A 16381-nucleotide genomic window follows, 5' to 3' on the forward strand; every position below is an offset into this window, starting at 1 on the left:
TTGAAGGCTTCCTTGAGCAAGGCTTGCTAGTGAAGGATGAAAAGAAATTACGAGATCATTATACCGAAACTCTGCAGTTCAAACTGGATTTGCTGTCTCTTCTGCCAACAGACCTGGCATATTTAAAGATTGGTTTGAACTACCCTGAACTGCGATTTAACCGCCTGCTGAGGATTTCTCGGCTGTTTGAGTTTTTTGACCGTACTGAAACGAGGACAAACTATCCAAACATGTTTCGTATTGGAAATCTTGTCTTATACATTCTTATCATCATCCACTGGAACGCATGTATATACTTTGCAATTTCGAAGCTCATTGGATTTGGAACTGACTCTTGGGTCTACCCCAATGTGTCCATTCCAGAGTACGGGCGCCTGTCTAGAAAGTACATCTACAGTTTGTACTGGTCAACGCTTACGCTGACAACCATTGGAGAAACACCTCCCCCGGTGAAAGATGAAGAGTATCTCTTTGTGGTCATTGACTTCCTGGTGGGCGTGCTCATCTTCGCTACCATTGTCGGTAACGTGGGCTCCATGATTTCCAACATGAACGCCTCCAGGGCAGAGTTCCAGGCCAAAGTGGATTCCATTAAACAGTACATGCATTTCCGAAAAGTGACTAAGGATTTGGAAGCCAGGGTTATTAAGTGGTTTGATTACCTCTGGACCAACAAGAAAACAGTGGATGAGAAGGAGGTTCTCAAAAATCTACCTGACAAGTTGAAGGCTGAAATTGCCATCAATGTCCATTTGGACACGCTGAGGAAAGTGCGTATATTCCAGGATTGTGAAGCTGGACTTCTCATTGAGCTGGTGCTGAAACTGAAACCTACGGTCTTCAGTCCTGGGGACTACATTTGCAAAAAGGGAGATATTGGGAGAGAAATGTACATTATTAAAGAGGGAAAATTGGCTGTGGTGGCAGATGATGGCATAACCCAATTTGTAGTCCTAAGTGATGGCAGCTACTTTGGTGAAATCAGCATCCTAAACATCAAAGGCAGCAAATCTGGCAACAGGAGGACAGCCAACATAAGGAGTATTGGTTATTCGGATTTGTTCTGCTTGTCTAAAGATGATTTAATGGAAGCCCTCACAGAATATCCAGAAGCCAAAAAGGCTTTGGAAGAGAAAGGGCGACAAATTCTGATGAAAGACAATTTAATAGATGAGGAAGCAGCAAAAGCAGGAGCTGACCCAAAAGACTTGGAAGAAAAAGTAGAAAAACTTGAAACAGCTCTGGATACACTGCAGACCAGGTTTGCGAGGCTCCTGGCGGAATACACCTCATCTCAACAAAAGGTGAAACAGAGACTTACCAGAGTAGAAACCCGAGTGAAAAAGTACGGTAGTGGCACCTTATCAGTTGGAGAAGCAGATGCTGAAAACCCTGAGGAGATAAAGCAGTAAATGGAGTATTTGTATTTCCTCATTTACTGGAGAAAGTTGAAGCGTGTGAAAGCCATAAATGTATGTAAATATGCGTGTGCATACATAGACATGATTATTTTTATATGAACTCAAGAGAATGGTTTTTAGCATTTTTAACTGAAGCAGTATTTTCTTGTAAATAGAACATTGTCACCTTCTTAGGGGGAGACTTGGTCTGGTATTTGGGTACTTTTTTGTACTGGGAGTGGGTTTCTTACAAGTCATGCTCAGAACGTCTGTTGTGTATGGTCCATGTAGGTCTTGACACATTGTCTCTTCCCACGCATGTTGCATTAAGGCGGCATGGTACTTAAAGTAGAAGGGATTTGGGGTTTTTAAGGGCTTAAAAAACATTTCTAGGGTACATGCTCTACCTTGCTACCTTAGTGGCTAATTAAATGCATGGACACAGATCTGGGCTTCTCAAAAATCTTTGTTCTTCCAGTGAAGCATCTGTGCGAAGAGTTGGACTACAGCTAAGCAGCTACACATACCTCGCCTATGCAGTGTAGCCCTGCACCTGTATGCAACAGCCATGCGTTCTGATGCTTTAGTTTGATTCTTTCTAATGAGCTGGGCTCTGCACAAAGGGCTGTGCTGACAGAGCAGCAGTGCTCACTCATGTCCTTTCTGGCATGGTCTGTGACGGCCTTTGCTGCTCTGCAACTGCTTCGCTTGGGGAAAAGACTGGGAGATCCTTTTTTTTTTTTTTTTTTTTTTTTTTTTTTTTAGCTTAGCCCCATCTTCACTGTCAAAACCCTCACTTGGAAGGGAGTCCCCAAATGCTCAGTAGGGGAAGGTATTTGTGGCAATACAGCTTCACTAAACCTGGGAACAGAGAACAGGACCCTGGTGCGTGCAAGCTCCTGCATGTGGAAACTTGAGTGAATTCCCTCTCGGCACAGAGGGCGGTCCCAGAGGGAGGCTGCTGAGAAGTTGCATGGGCTGGCAGAACAGGCTGTCCCTGCCTGCCAGCCCGCTTCAGCTCACGACAGGGTTTCTGTGAGGCAGGAAGAACAAGCTCTGCGTTGCAGTCATTCCTGCTGCCAGGCCTGTGTTTCCTTCCTATTTCTTTAAGGATGCCTACTACACCTCCCTTCGCTATTTACCGCCAGTTTTTCTCTGAAGTAGTTGCTGCACCACCATGTTTCCGTTAGGGAGAATGAAGACCACATCTGCTCAGGTCCTGCTGACAGCAGCCTAGCTGCGCCGGTTGCTTTTCTGCTCACTGCAGGGTAGTCATCTCTGCCGTCGGTCTGGCTCTGAGGTGAACAGAGAGGTCTGGTCCACTCAGCCTGCTGTGCTGTTCTGGGCAGAACGGTACCAGGAAGGTTTCTTGCTCCATCACTTTGCAGCTTCAGGATTTGCCTCTTACACACTCCTCAGCCTCCTCCACCCTGCTGATTCCAGTTTCTTTCCAGGCTCCTCTCCCTTCCTCTGATATTCCTTCAATATTCTCCCGCTGGGAAGATACTAGCTTTCATTTTTTGCTGTACAGTATTTTTCTGTCATGTAGGTTTCCCTGCATTACTTTCATCCTCCAGCACCTCACTGACTTCAGTTAAGTACAGAGTAGCAGAGGCTGTTCAGCATCTATGGCACAGGGGCTGGATCCCACAGAGGCATTAGGTATCACCATGGGCAGTGCTCTGCCCTTTAGTTGGCCTCATCCCTGACAGGAGCCATAACAGCATGTGGGAATAGATGGCCTGTTGGAAAATAGGTAAGAAACCCACCGAGAAGAGGGTGGTTTACCTAGACCGTAGTAAAACGTAAAGAGGCATTTGCTAAACTGTGTACAACTTCTCTGACTAAGTGCTCATTCCTGGGCAAGCAGCTGTACCCCTCCTATTGACGCTTTTGAGCCTGGTGAGAGGCAAATCTAACGGGGACTAAGGAATGAGGCTTTTCCAGCAACACTGGCAAAGGGACCACCAGGTAGGAGATGTCCACACATGGCCCACATCTAAACTCCCGTTATCAGCCTAGAAGCCAACTAGACTTGGGTATCTGCTGTAGGCTGGGCTTAACCTCTATAATCAAGACTTCCACTGACTGTAACGAGGGCTCTGGAAAGTAGCCAAGACCTGTATGTGGCCAGTGGAGTCTGGGAGTTTTGGTCCTTCAGCTGAACCTTGTCTGTGTTTTCTCCAAGGGCTTGAGACAAACGGGAGAGATAAGAGAGGCTGCTTTTGGCAGGGGTCTAGTGCCCTCGCTCCCGCACCGAGGAAGGCAGGGCTGAGGAGAAGCTGGGTGCCGGCTAGCTGCAGTGTGCCACTGTAAGCACGGAGGGCAGGGTCACAGGCAGCTGACCTCGCAGCTCTCGCCTTGTAACAAGAGGCAGGTACCGCTCTTGCCTTTGGCCGATGTGCACTGCTGTGCTCCTCAAACGCCGTACCCAGCAGGGGTTTCATACTTACCGTCATGTTCTACATCAGTCGTCATTCTCTGTAAATATCTAACTAGCTACCTATCGTACTACAGCTGTTCCAGCCTACTAGGTATATACAAATAGAACTGTTTAAAGTATTATTTATACCAAATTTATACCTGTTAAAAAAAACCACAAACACAAGAATGCTTCTTTACCTGCTGGATCACAACAGCTTAATCTATTGGTTAAATACATGCTTGCTTTTCCCTTTTTCATGCCTCTTGGTCTGGTTTTCGCATGCCAGAAAAAGAGCTATTTTGATGCTATTGGCTTCAGTCACTTCAAAATATACAGCTTTTGGCATGGTGAAATTACATCCTTTGGTGTCTTTCATCTGTGTAAGATTTTTCTCCCCTTCTTTAATGTGGCTACAGCATGTACATTAAAATATTTTTGAGTAATGTTCAAGCATTTCTGTGTTTCCTCTTATCCATATCCCTCTGGACTTCAGCGTTTCATGACAGCCTTTGATCGTGCCAATATCACACGGCCCAGAAAATTGTTAGCTGGAACGGAGATCTGAAGTGACAGAAAACCGAGTGGGAATGGTGGTGTTCTCCCCTCACCGTGGGGCAGCTGGCACATCCCTTTGGTCTTGTGCCCGGTTTCAACACCGTTGCTGCGCCTGCAGATACCACGCAGGCACAAGAGCCTGACTGCCACCCTGCTTCCCCAGTGGGGCACGGAGCCCGCCGGGCTCCTCATGCCGCTGCCACCTTGTCTCCTGTCCCCTTCCCTGGCTCCGTGCAGGGTGACACAGCAGGGACGGTGCCTTGTCCAGCAGAAACAAAAGCGTTTGCAGCTTTCAGCTACTTGCACACACGTCACCTACCAAAAATCCTCCCCCCTCCCTCACCAAGGCATCAGGCAGCACCTGGCCTGGCCCTTCAGCCCCACCACAAGAGAAAGCAAGGCATGGGACAGCTCTTACAGAGCACGTGAACACAAGCCCTAAATCTGCACACAGGGCTTTAATGGCCACAGTGCTCACCTCGCACGGGCACAGGGGCCAGCCCAGGTGGGTGGCCGTCGGGTGGGACTGGAGCTCCCAGCTGCCTGTGCTGATCAAGACACTCGACAGACAAGGCCTGAGGTGTTCGAACATCTGCGGCAGGTGCAAATGGAGGGTAAAGCTGGTGGAGCAGCGCTGCCATGCTCCCGGCGCTGCTTGGCATGAGCTCTTCCAGGGAAAGCACCTCGAGTCACGGGCCCTGCTCCCCAACAGCAAGTGATTCAAGCCTTGCTTGCTCTCCAAAGCGGTCTCAATAGCAGCACCCCATTCTTTTCCCCTCATCCCCTACTATTATTTTACTTCAACAATTTTTACAGTAGAAAGCTCTGCTCTGGAAGATTCAATGAACTAGACGACAGAAATGGTGGTAACAGCAAAACGGCACCTGTATTTGTACAGGCCCCTCACAGCCGAGGGCTGGGGTTAGCCTGACTGCGCAGAGCAGCCCGGGGAAGGAACAACCCTGCATTTAACCCTTTTCTCTAAGACATCTGCTTTTCAGTTTCATTCCTGCCAAATATTTAGAAATGTACAACCAGAGAAGGCTCTGTTTTACCTTAAGAAAGAAACTGTTCCTTTTGCTTTCCCCCACAAAAGCATCAGTGCTTTCTCTGGGCTGGTCTGTGTGTTGCTGATTTGGAAGACACATTCATTTCTGTAGGGCTGCTGACAGCAAGGATGACGGAGGGTTTCACAGGCCAAACCTAGTCTAGGTCCAGCAAGATAATGCAGTTAGGCCGACCAAAGGAGAGCTGCTCTTCATCCTGGAGATTTGTGAGAGGACAGCATTTGTACTTGGCTTCAGAGTCCCCCAGCTCTTCTATTAATGTTTCCATCCTGGAACAGACAGAAAGAATCAGACCCTCGTTTACATAATTCAGCATTCATAAAACCCCTTTGCTTACCCCTGAAAGCAAAATGAGTTCTGCACTAAATGGATCTGGCAAGTGTACAGGCAGCTAAAGCACCAGATTTCAGCTGTGACGGCTCTCCTGAGGGAAGCCATCAGTCCAGGAATCCCCCTCTCCCCCCAGCCCCGTCCACAGCCCAGAGCCCAAGGAGGGGGCTGCCTGGGGACTCCTTACAGGGAGCAGGGCTTCCCCATGCTCCCTTCCACTCTGCCTTGGGTGGATGGGGAGAGAAACACATACAAGCCCCGAGGAACAACCTCTGGGGCTAAAAGTGGTTGAGCCTTTTGTTTCTGAAATTCAAATTTTTCAGCTGTTTCCAGCTCACAAAATCAAAGGCTGTGGCTTGCCGCTGCCAACTGCCCTTGCAGCTACGCTGTGGAAAATAGAATTCTGCTGTTCTGTGGTTGCAACCCTCCTCACTCTGCACCCTAAGAGCGGAGTGAGGGGGAAAACGGAAGACTCATGTTATTTAAGCAAAATTGGTTTCTGCAACCTCAAGAGGAGGACAGCAGGTCCTCAGTTTCAAGGACAAACACTAGCTTTACTCCAGAAGCAGCAGCAGTTCTCACAAAGAGATTTCCTTCATCAGCTTTACCATTTCTGCTTGGCTTCTGCAGGGGAAGTGCAGGTTCCAGTGCCAATGGCTACAGCTCCGGTGCCAAAGGCAGTCCTCCAGAGAGGCTGGGGACGACACCGTCCAGCTCTAACAGAGTCCTGCCTTATTTGTATAGGTAAATTGGGGGTAGATTACTAAAACCAGCAGTGCAGAAATGTGAGAAGGGATTTACTAATGGTTGCTATTCCATTTTTCTTAACGTTTGTAGTGGCTGGTATCAACCTCACTGTAACAGAGCAACTGAAGAACAGTAACACAGAAAATCAGGAAAGCACAACTGTATTCCAGACTGATGGACTGCTTGATGAATAGCTATTAATTTCTAGGGGTTTTTTTCCTGTTTTGACATGTAATTTCTTCAGTTTCCTGACAGGACACCCCCCCCCCCCCCCCCCCCCCCCCCCGACATTCTCCTTTTATTCCCAGCAGCAATTTCCCCCACCTCACCCCGGACGGGGAGCCACCCCACAGCAGTCACTACATCTCCAGGTGGCTAGCACAGCAAGAACCAACGGGCACTACCTGCCTTTCCAGAGGAGATAAAGCAGCACAAAAGGCTCTTTTTTCTTTTTTTTTTTTTGGCACAGCTTGCCTCCAGGGCTGATGAATCAAACAGACCGTGCTACAAAGATCTACTCTTCTTAGGAGAGCCAACTGTCAGTTGCCCACTGAAGTACAAATATTTTACTTGCAGAACAGTGCAGATAATTCATCCAACAAACTTCAGTGGGATTCTCACTATTTGCTGATTATTATTTGCAGATTTCGTCTGTTTAAAGCAAGCCCTTGGGGCTGCTTGTTCACAGGTACTCATCCAGTGCTTGGCACAAGGAAGCCTCTCTTACACTTTGGGCACACTGTGATGAGGGAAACTATTCAGAGGCAGTTTTTTTTTAATGGATTCTGCCTACTGAAACCCCAATGCCTCATCTCCTTGAGATAACACAGCTACCTCCAACCACACTTGCATGAATGGTAGTAGAAAACCCTTATGTCTAGCAACAAAAAGCTGCAGAGCTTTTCTAGGAAAGCACCTCATGCCTTTCCGAGCACATCAGTGCCCATGACAGCTCATTTATCCTGCCGGCCATGGCCAGGCTTCTCCATGCACGGTTCAGACTGGAGCGCTGACAGTCTGGGTGAGGTTCCTGGCATACAGGCACACTGACAGAGGAGCTGCCCCAAGTGAAATACTTTCAGTTCAGGGCTTCAAGACCAACTGCTTTAAAAAGGGCTCACCTGCCATAACCTAGCTGCATCAGCCACAAGCGCTGGTAGCCAAAGGAGGATGAGCATGACCAGGAAGGAGGAGTGAGGAAAGAGCCATGCAATGCCTCCAGGCAGCCAGTGGCAGTTTTTGCAGCTGAGTGCAGGGGTGACAGAGCCATCCCAGCTCGCAGAAGCACCAAGCAGCTCAGCTTGCTGCCAGCGGGGAAGAGAGGCTGTTACAGAAGAGCCAGAACAACCTGGGGCCCCGGAGAAAGCAGACAGGGAAGCCCCTTTCTGTTGACAGCCGGCTTTCTATCACAGATTTACACATAAACATTGGCGGCCAGAAGGGGCCCATGCCAGACTGACAGGTGGCAGGGGCATCACCAGCAGAGCACGCTCCCCCTCCCCAGCCATCGCTGGTGCCACAGGCTGGAGAAGCACTGTGCAGCACAGCAGAGCTACCTACTTTGCATGGGTTTCAGTCCTACAGGGTTTCACTCACTTGTGCGTATGAAATTGCAGAGGAGACTCAGAAGGTGTTTCCTTCTGACCAACACCATCAGCCACAAGGAGATTCCAGAGGCTGCAGCCAACCTTGGAATAGGAGATTCCCAGAGGAAAGGTGAAAACAAGCGGGACAGCTGCTGGAGGCTCCAACCTTGCAAGATGATGGCAAGAAACCACCAAAGCAGCCTATTCTTACCACCCACAGCCCTGTAGCAGTGAGGCTCAGAGGCACCACTGCTTCTGGACCTCCAGCTTTTCCATTGCAACTGCTGCTCTGCAGCAGGATCCAGCAGCCAAGAGCACTGGCATCAGGCCACCTGCTGTCCCTTCGGGAGAACCCAAGAGCACAAAAGAGAGTGAAGGGACTAAAACTGTCCTGTGAAGGTGCAACAGCAGCAGTGGGTGGTTCCAGAAACAAGAGTTCCAAACCCAGCAAACCTTTCCTAGGGCTGAGACACCAAGAAGGCCTATCTCCTCCAAGAGCAAAGCCAGCCAGGAAACTGGTTTGGATGATAAAGTCAAACTGCTTATCCAAAAAGCTGCAGGTCTGGAGCAGGATTCCCTCTGGAAGGCCTGAGGACCACTGTCTGGATTGACTCCTGGCACAGGAGCGATGCTCCCACCTGCGCTGGCTGCTGGCCGCTACTGCTGGGGCACAAAGCAGAGCCTGGCAAGGGCAGAGCCCAGTGGCTGCAGCCCTACTTCAAAGCAGCTGGACAGGAATTTTGTTAGAAAGGATATCCACATGGCCATTTAGTTTGGGAACATGAGACCCTCCCCAGAGACTCAAGGTGAAAAAACTGGCCCAAGAACTACCCTTATCAGATACTCACATAAAGAAGTCTGTGTTTTGAAAATTAAAGTATTCATGTTGATGAGGCTAAAATGTCACCTGCTTTATTTTAGGTGACTTGCTACAAAGTTCACAGGATTCTTCATGTGCAGATGACAATTAATAAAATCAGTTAAAAAAACCAATGTACATAGCACAAGGGAGATTATTCTTTTGAAAACGTGCTTTCATCCAGGAAACATTCTAGTATTGAGTTTCCTATTTTTTCTTTAAATCAGTTACATTAGGAAATAATAAAATCCTCTTAATTGTATCATATTAGTTGACCTGATCTGTACCCTTTGCTGTCAAACACCGAGTGCTTGCAAAGGGAACTAATGAAATCAAATGCAGCAGCAGGTAACATATGGCAGCTCAAAACTTTGAACAGAAACATTCAAGTAGTTGTCATTTTATAGACAGTTACTTGCAAGCATCACTGCTGCTGTACTACACAGATTGGAAGCAAAAGGATGCAGGGGAAAGCCAGATTTAAGGCATTTTCTCTGTATGCAAACCCACTGGCACAGCAGAAACATACACCAGAGCTTTTGGTGACATTAAGAAGAAAGGCTTCACATCAGCTTTGCACATGACAACAGTTCAGTCACAAAAAACTGCAGCAGCTGGAAGATTGTCTTCACTTGACATTGCTCAGTACTACTTAATCAAGCCTGCGTGAGCAGCAGCATCCTTGCACACGTAGTTTATAGTTTAGCTGTGCTGCGTGTCCTTCCAAACGCAGAAGTCCAATTCCAGTGACCACTGGCTCACTTTCAGCCAGCTCAGTTTCATTTTTAAGTCAAAACTGTGCAAATCTACCCAGGAAGATGATGTAGCAGTTCCTAATGCCGCTTTATTATCCTAAAACAGAGTAATGATTCCCACCCTCTATCTCTAATGCCCTTGCCTCTTAGAAATTTCCCCCCCTAGAAATCCTGAAGCAGGATATATATTGAGCAACAAACGTTCACAAACACAAGCGTACTAGGTAGGCTTCAATTATTTACAGGACTGCTCTCTAGATGTATCCTACAGATACTGCAGAACAGAACAAATCCACACTCACATACTGCAAAGTGGCACATCAGCAATTAAAACCATCTCCCCACCAGCCCTTCTCTTCCCAAGATCCTTTACAAGCCTTGCAGTTTAAAAAAAATAAAACCTAAACACACCCCCACTTCCTTCAAGCTCCCTAGTCTCTTTCTCAAATCTGTTTCCCAACTGATTCGATTCCCACAGTGCTGGTCAGACTCTTCTGCTGACCCATCCTCTCCTCTCCCATCTCACCCTTTCACTTGCTCCTCCCACCACCCAATGCGACTACTCCAGCCAAACCCAGCTCCCACCCAGGGCCCATCCCATAAACCAGCCATTGCAAAAGAGGGACCAATGTTTCATACAGTAGATTTTAGAGAAATGGGAATTTGCATCTGAGCGAAAGCAATAATTTTTTTGAGGGGGGTGGGGTGAGGGCAGAGAAGGGTTGATCATGGCTTTCAAAAGTCACAAGCCTTTTTACTTGCGATCTTATGCCCACAAAATTCCCTCCTTCTGTTCAAGGAGAATGCAGGATCCCAAACCAACACCTACCATTACCCCCACTTGTGCTCTTCAGAGAGCAAATCTCACAGGAGGCACGATCCACAGACACACCAAGGATGAAGCTGCTTTTTCTGCTCCCCATGGATTCTGTCATAGCAGCTTTCAGCAGGCTGGGCAGTCCTTGGTCCACCTGGTCTGCAGTTGCAGTGCCCTGTCTCGGGCTTGGCCACGGTGCCACTTACCAGAAAGTCAACCAAAGATGCACCGGAAACTTCTGGGAAAACGGGAGGGAGATTCCCACATTCAGTGACAAGATGGTACGTCAGGACACAATGTCAGCAGCAGGAAAGCCCTCCAACTGCAGGCCAGCCCCTCATGTGATGAGTTAATGACAGCAAAGCTATGAAGACAGAAACTTTATAGCTGTGCAGCATACAGCCAGTCATCTAGCAAATAACTTTTGAAATTACTGCTTAGAGAAATCCAGCAGCAACATCTTTTTCAATTTTGTCAATGAAAAATAATTAAAAAAAAAGTTGAAGACATCTTTAGATGGAAATATACATGTCATTATTAGTTCATGGGTTTTCCAAATTAATCTCTGTAAGTGAGCCGCCAAAAGGCACATGCCAGCATCAACTCATTTCCAAAGCGGTGTCCCTTCTATGGTAAGCTATGAAACTAAATTTCTTAATAAAATTCATTTCAAGTGCCTGATAGTCTTCTGAATTTGGTGACAATTTTGATCACTTCAGTAATTCTGAAAGTTTGAAGTTGTGCACAAGTACAAACTGGAAACTGTAGGTAACATCACAAACCCCTGTGATTCTGAGACTAACCATAATAAACCAAGCTCGTTAGGAAAGGCTTAATTTTGCATAGCTGAACTCAAGACATTCCCACTCTGTCTTGCTTGCTGAAATGCTGGCAGTTTTCTGCATAATAAATAGGGTACAGCTTAAACATTCAGCCCAGCTAAGGTATCTTCTCCTGAAAATTCAGACAACCAGGGAATTTTTAAACCCCTGGTGAGATTATTAGTAACTGGCTACAGCAGTGCCGGAGAAGCACCTTGAAGCTGATGCGGTGGGGGTCGTTCTGCTGACCAGCAGCATGGAAACCTGTGTCCCACTCCTAGCTCCACAGAGCACAAACCCAGGCAAGCGCCTGGGTAGCTCACACCGCCAGCCACCTGGAGGCTCAGCCCATCAGGTGCATCACACCTGCATGGTTTGACGTGGTATGAAGTACCTGCTTCAGCAGCGAAGACCACCATTGGAGGAGAGGCATGGACCGGCTACCTTAACACAGAGCTGCTTGGAGCCCCGGGCTCACTGCCAGCCCGTTCCAGCGTCGGCTTTCCTCAAAGCACAGGGCTGGAGCGGGTCTCCTTGGCTGCCACAGTCCCATCTCAGGCTACTGCCTGCCGAACGGAAGATAAGCCCAGTCAGAAGTTCACAAAACACTGTTCCTTAAGTTAACTGAACTGTGCTCACTCCTGATGGCTGCTCCTGAAATCTTTTTGGCAACAAACAAGAGTTTTCGTCTTTTAAAAGGTAATGCTCTTTTCATGCGGAGTCATACGCTAACATTCCTTTAGAGCTAAACAAAGCTATTCCGTCACTTCTAATGAAAACTGAAAAAATGCTGTATTTGCTCGGTACCTAAGAGGATTCTTCTGATGTATCTTGTGTTGCTCTCATTTCTGAGGCGTATACTACAAAATACAGATAAAAGCCTGATGTCCCCTTTCAACCAAGGTTGGAAACATTTTGGCAGTCTATTAGGGTGCAGAAATAAATGCTCAGAGACATTTTTCACTTGCCAAAGAGATAAAGCTGAGATGCCCCAAATATTGTTTTGTTAACAGACACCCTGAGGAGAGAGCACCAGCACACCGGCATCGGACTGCTGCCTTGGCAGAGGAGTCTTCTGTCTCAAGCGAGAGAGATATTTCAGCGACACACAAGCACACCTCAGTTTCACAGTTTTGTAGACTCAAAATTTACTAAACGCTGCTGAAAGACTAAGGTTGAAAGACATTCCGGGTCTGCCTGGAGCCCAGAAAAAAAACCCACACCAACTTAAAATGGCAGTTTCCCCACTTTGACAAGCCTTTCAAGCAACAGAAGGCTGACTAGAAATTCCGTAGGGCAGGAAAGCAGCATGCAGCTACAAAACTTTAAGATTTATTCATTTTAAACTATATAAATTGCTGCAGCTGGACAATCAGCACATTTACAGCACCGCTAAGGAGATCAGGTTTCAATACAGTGGCATTTTGGGGGAGGCGGTATATATTTAAACGGGAAGTCTGTCAAGTACGAAGTATTTATACCTTACCTGAAAACGATTCCTTGAAAAACAACTTATGCTTTTAAAGGTCAATGCAGTTATGTATTATTTTAATCTTAATGCTAAAGGAAAACGAAAAAGCATATTTGCAATGTCAACAACTTCAGTTAGAGAACTTTGTATTGCTAACCCATTACGCTCTCTGCCTAGCTTTTGGACGTATACAAAAAACTCAACATGAACCTTATACACTTGTTAGCTGGGTGTAACCATCATCCTAGATTGGATTAAAACAAGTATGAGGATACAGCTTAACAGTATTATTGACATAGTACATACCACACAGCAGTATCATGGTGTAGTTCATACTTGTAACAAAACACCTCAAGGCACTCTGCAAACCTTGTTCTCACCACCTACAACAGAAGGTGCCCCAGACCCGAAGGAATCGGCAAGCACTGTTGTCAGCCACCCTACTGAGAGGTAGGGTATCTTGTGTTTTCCTCTTCAAGGACATGCAGTGAGGTGGACATTCAAGAAGGCATGCCCTAAGTGCCACCCTGAGATCAAACACCAGAAGACAGCCTCCCTCCCCAGCAAGTCTCAATCCCCAGGTCTCAGCCTTCTTGCACCGGCTTGGATTTGCGAGGGGAACATCGTCAGGCCCCACACCACTACAGTTCACTTCTGGAGAGTTTTACGTACCTGTAGCCCTCAAATTATGCTGTACTAATCAAATAATTTAATATCCAATTTATCAAAGTAAGGAAGTCACTTGTTTTCTTTTTCACTGAACCATGGTGAAAAAAGGTCACTGTTTTTATTCAGCATCATAGTTACATAACAGTTGTCTGCTTCTATTACTAGAAAGAATTTATTAAAATAGTCCTGAAAGACATCTTTTCTTTATCTGATGATTTCAAAACTATGCCTTTTATAATGCCAATTCCACACAGTCACGGGTTTGATCGGTAGTAGTCAGTTATAGCAATTGTCAAGGCACAAGCTCAGCTCTGCACATCCGCTGCAGCTTGCATTATGAAAGAGATATGCCAGTTACATCTTCACTTAAAAACGCATAATCCCTTTATCATATATTGCAACAGGAGAAATTAACATTAAACACAGACTACGAAAGGTAAAGGATTTATTTCTGATATGATTTGTAGAGTTAAATTAAAAACCTACTGAATACTTTATGTAGTAGATGAACATAACCTTAGTACTTACTTTCTAACAGTTCAATGGTTGGAAGTGTACAACATGAAGTAGGCCTTAGGTTTAATATTGTTCAATTTTGCTTGTTGTTAGATGAGATTAAAATACAGTAGCCATCCCTTTAGATTATGTTGCAACACTGATCATGTGCCTTGATAAGTAAGAACAACGATTCATTAAATAAATGGTGATGACATAACATGTAGGGAAGACTTTGGATTGTCTATTTAAAATGTCAACATAATAGGCAATTAAGAATAAAACTTCATTTTAAGTGCACTTCCACATGCTTTGTTTATAATATAGCAAAAAACTTCCTATCTTTTTTCCAAACACTTCACTCCCTACTCTAAAGCTGTTCAGTTGAAAATGCACTTTCCCCAGTAAACTTCTCTTTTTTTAGAAAAATCGTAACTAAAATTTCTACCCTTTTATATGCTAAGAAATGTTTCCTAATTAAAAACACAGTTTATTACAAGACATGTGAAGACAACATATAGTGAAATGAATTTTAATTGTGCTGTGACTAAAGTAAAGTTCTCAAGGCTGCAATTTAACATTCCAAGTTCTCCCTTCCATCTTTATTGATTCTTAAGATTTTGCACAGAAACTCTTTGGGGGCTAGAACAGCAGTAATTGCATCACACTGTTTTCCAAGACTTCAAGTTTCAAAAGCAAACTCTTCAAAAAGTACAGTTCTTGATTTGATTAGATACAGGGACAAAAATATAGCACATACTTGAAGATTACATGGTCTACAAATGATGGCAATATTTTCCTTGGGAGAGTACAGTTTGTTTTCTTGTAAATACTCAAAAAGGCTCAACTTCAAGCAGTAATAAACACAAGCAAAAGTGATTTAACCCTTAAAATAAATATTCAGGAAAACCTCTCTGTACATACAAGTGAAAGAATATGTAACACTTTCACGCTAAAAGAAAAAATAAAGATTTTGTTCATATAAGCAGCTGAAATCTGCTGTTCCAGCCCAATGTCCCCAGTAAAGAAGGGAGGCACAAACACAGGTGACTACTGTAGCTCACTATCTTATGGCCTTTTTGGATAGGGACATCATCACCATCATTTTTTTAATCCCTTTTGTTATATTTATTACAGCATGCCAAATCCTTTGGCATATGTGATGGCCTTCAATAATCTTTCTTTAAGCTTTTCTTTGCTTGAGTACTCCGGAAGCAAAAGTACATTAAAGCATGTGTGAGATGTAGGTAACCTGTGGGGAAAACAAAACAAAAAAAAGATTTCAGTTCTGGGAACATGCAAAGAAATACAACGCTATTTCACAAATCCAAAACAATGACTTCAAATAGAATCTATTTTGCTTGAAAGATTCAACTGTCTGATTTAACTAAGTTAGTAACTTAAAAGCACAGAATTTGCCTTCATTTATAAACAAACAAGCAAAATGTAGATTATTTTTCTTTTACCTCTCTGTATCTGGCCCATTTTTGGCTATGATCATCTTCAATTTTCCAAGTCCTCCCACAGGGGCTCTGTCTGTGCCTGTTGTAAACTGTAAGAATAGTCTTTTCTGTTCATCTGTGAACGAATGGACTATTTCCCAGAATTCCCTATTAAGGAAGAAATAAATAAGTAAACAGAACTTTCTTCGGTATAAACGAGACTTTCCAAAGTAATTGAACTTTGAAGCTTTAGTAAGTCTAGTTAGTCTTCACACCAACTTTACAAGTTGCATTCATAAGCCAAAACAGCGATGTATTTACCAATCAATGAGATTCAGAAGCAGAAATCAGAAGTACTACCAAAACACTGCATTTTAACTCTTTTTAAATCTTAATTCATCTTATAAGTGATCTGCAAACATTCTTCCTTTATTTTGTAATTCCTGTTTCCTATGGAATTTTACTGGGTCCACTACATTATCCATTTCTACTACCTTCTTAAACACCACAGTAAAAACTGCTGCAAAGATTTTCTACCCTAGCAGGAACTAGTTAAGTAGTTGGCAAGGTCTAGAGGACCAAAGATACATGCTTCTCTGACCCTTGTCTTCAGAGAGTTCTCTAATTAAAGGGGACAAGAAGGTAAAAACATTAAAAGCATAGGATTTACTTGATTTCTAAATAAAGTTCTACACATGCAAACAATCCAGTGTTTATGATTCTTTTTTTTTTTTTAAATAGCGGAGCAGTGGTATTTGTTGAAACAGCCCTGTTCATACTGGGGATTATTTAGCTATACAGTGTAAGAGAAAGACAAAAAACCAAAACCCATTGAAAAAAACCTTCTTAAGTTTTACCAAAGTTCACTGGAAGCTAAAATCAATGCTTATACTGTCTGCACTTTCCTAATGACAGTACCCGAGTAAAATGAAATTATATGTA

The 16381-nt window shown here is 44.8% G+C and overlaps 2 protein-coding genes across 12 annotated transcripts in view; one reads left to right on the forward strand and one right to left on the reverse strand.

Moving 5' to 3' along the window:
• Positions 1–8916, forward strand: part of CNGA3 (cyclic nucleotide gated channel subunit alpha 3) — a 45288-nt gene extending 36372 nt beyond the window's left edge. For all 3 annotated transcript variants that reach the window (XM_040584813.1, XM_040584811.1, XM_040584810.1), the window contains exon 9: positions 7–8916. In XM_040584813.1, coding sequence (XP_040440747.1) covers positions 7–1412 — 1406 coding nt within the window. In that variant the 3' untranslated portion in view covers positions 1413–8916. The remainder of the gene's footprint in view (positions 1–6) is intronic.
• Positions 8917–13930: 5014 nt separating this feature from the next.
• Positions 13931–16381, reverse strand: part of UBE3A (ubiquitin protein ligase E3A) — a 54951-nt gene continuing 52500 nt past the window's right edge. For all 9 annotated transcript variants that reach the window (XM_040584805.1, XM_040584806.1, XM_040584800.1 and 6 more), the window contains 2 exons: positions 15464–15607; positions 13931–15249 (listed from right to left, as the gene is read on the reverse strand). In XM_040584805.1, the coding sequence (XP_040440739.1) occupies positions 15129–15249; positions 15464–15607 (265 nt within the window). In that variant the 3' untranslated portion in view covers positions 13931–15128. The remainder of the gene's footprint in view (positions 15250–15463; positions 15608–16381) is intronic.

The sequence above is a fragment of the Falco naumanni genome, chromosome 2 (assembly GCF_017639655.2).
Source record: "Falco naumanni isolate bFalNau1 chromosome 2, bFalNau1.pat, whole genome shotgun sequence".
NCBI classification, from domain to species: domain Eukaryota; kingdom Metazoa; phylum Chordata; class Aves; order Falconiformes; family Falconidae; genus Falco; species Falco naumanni.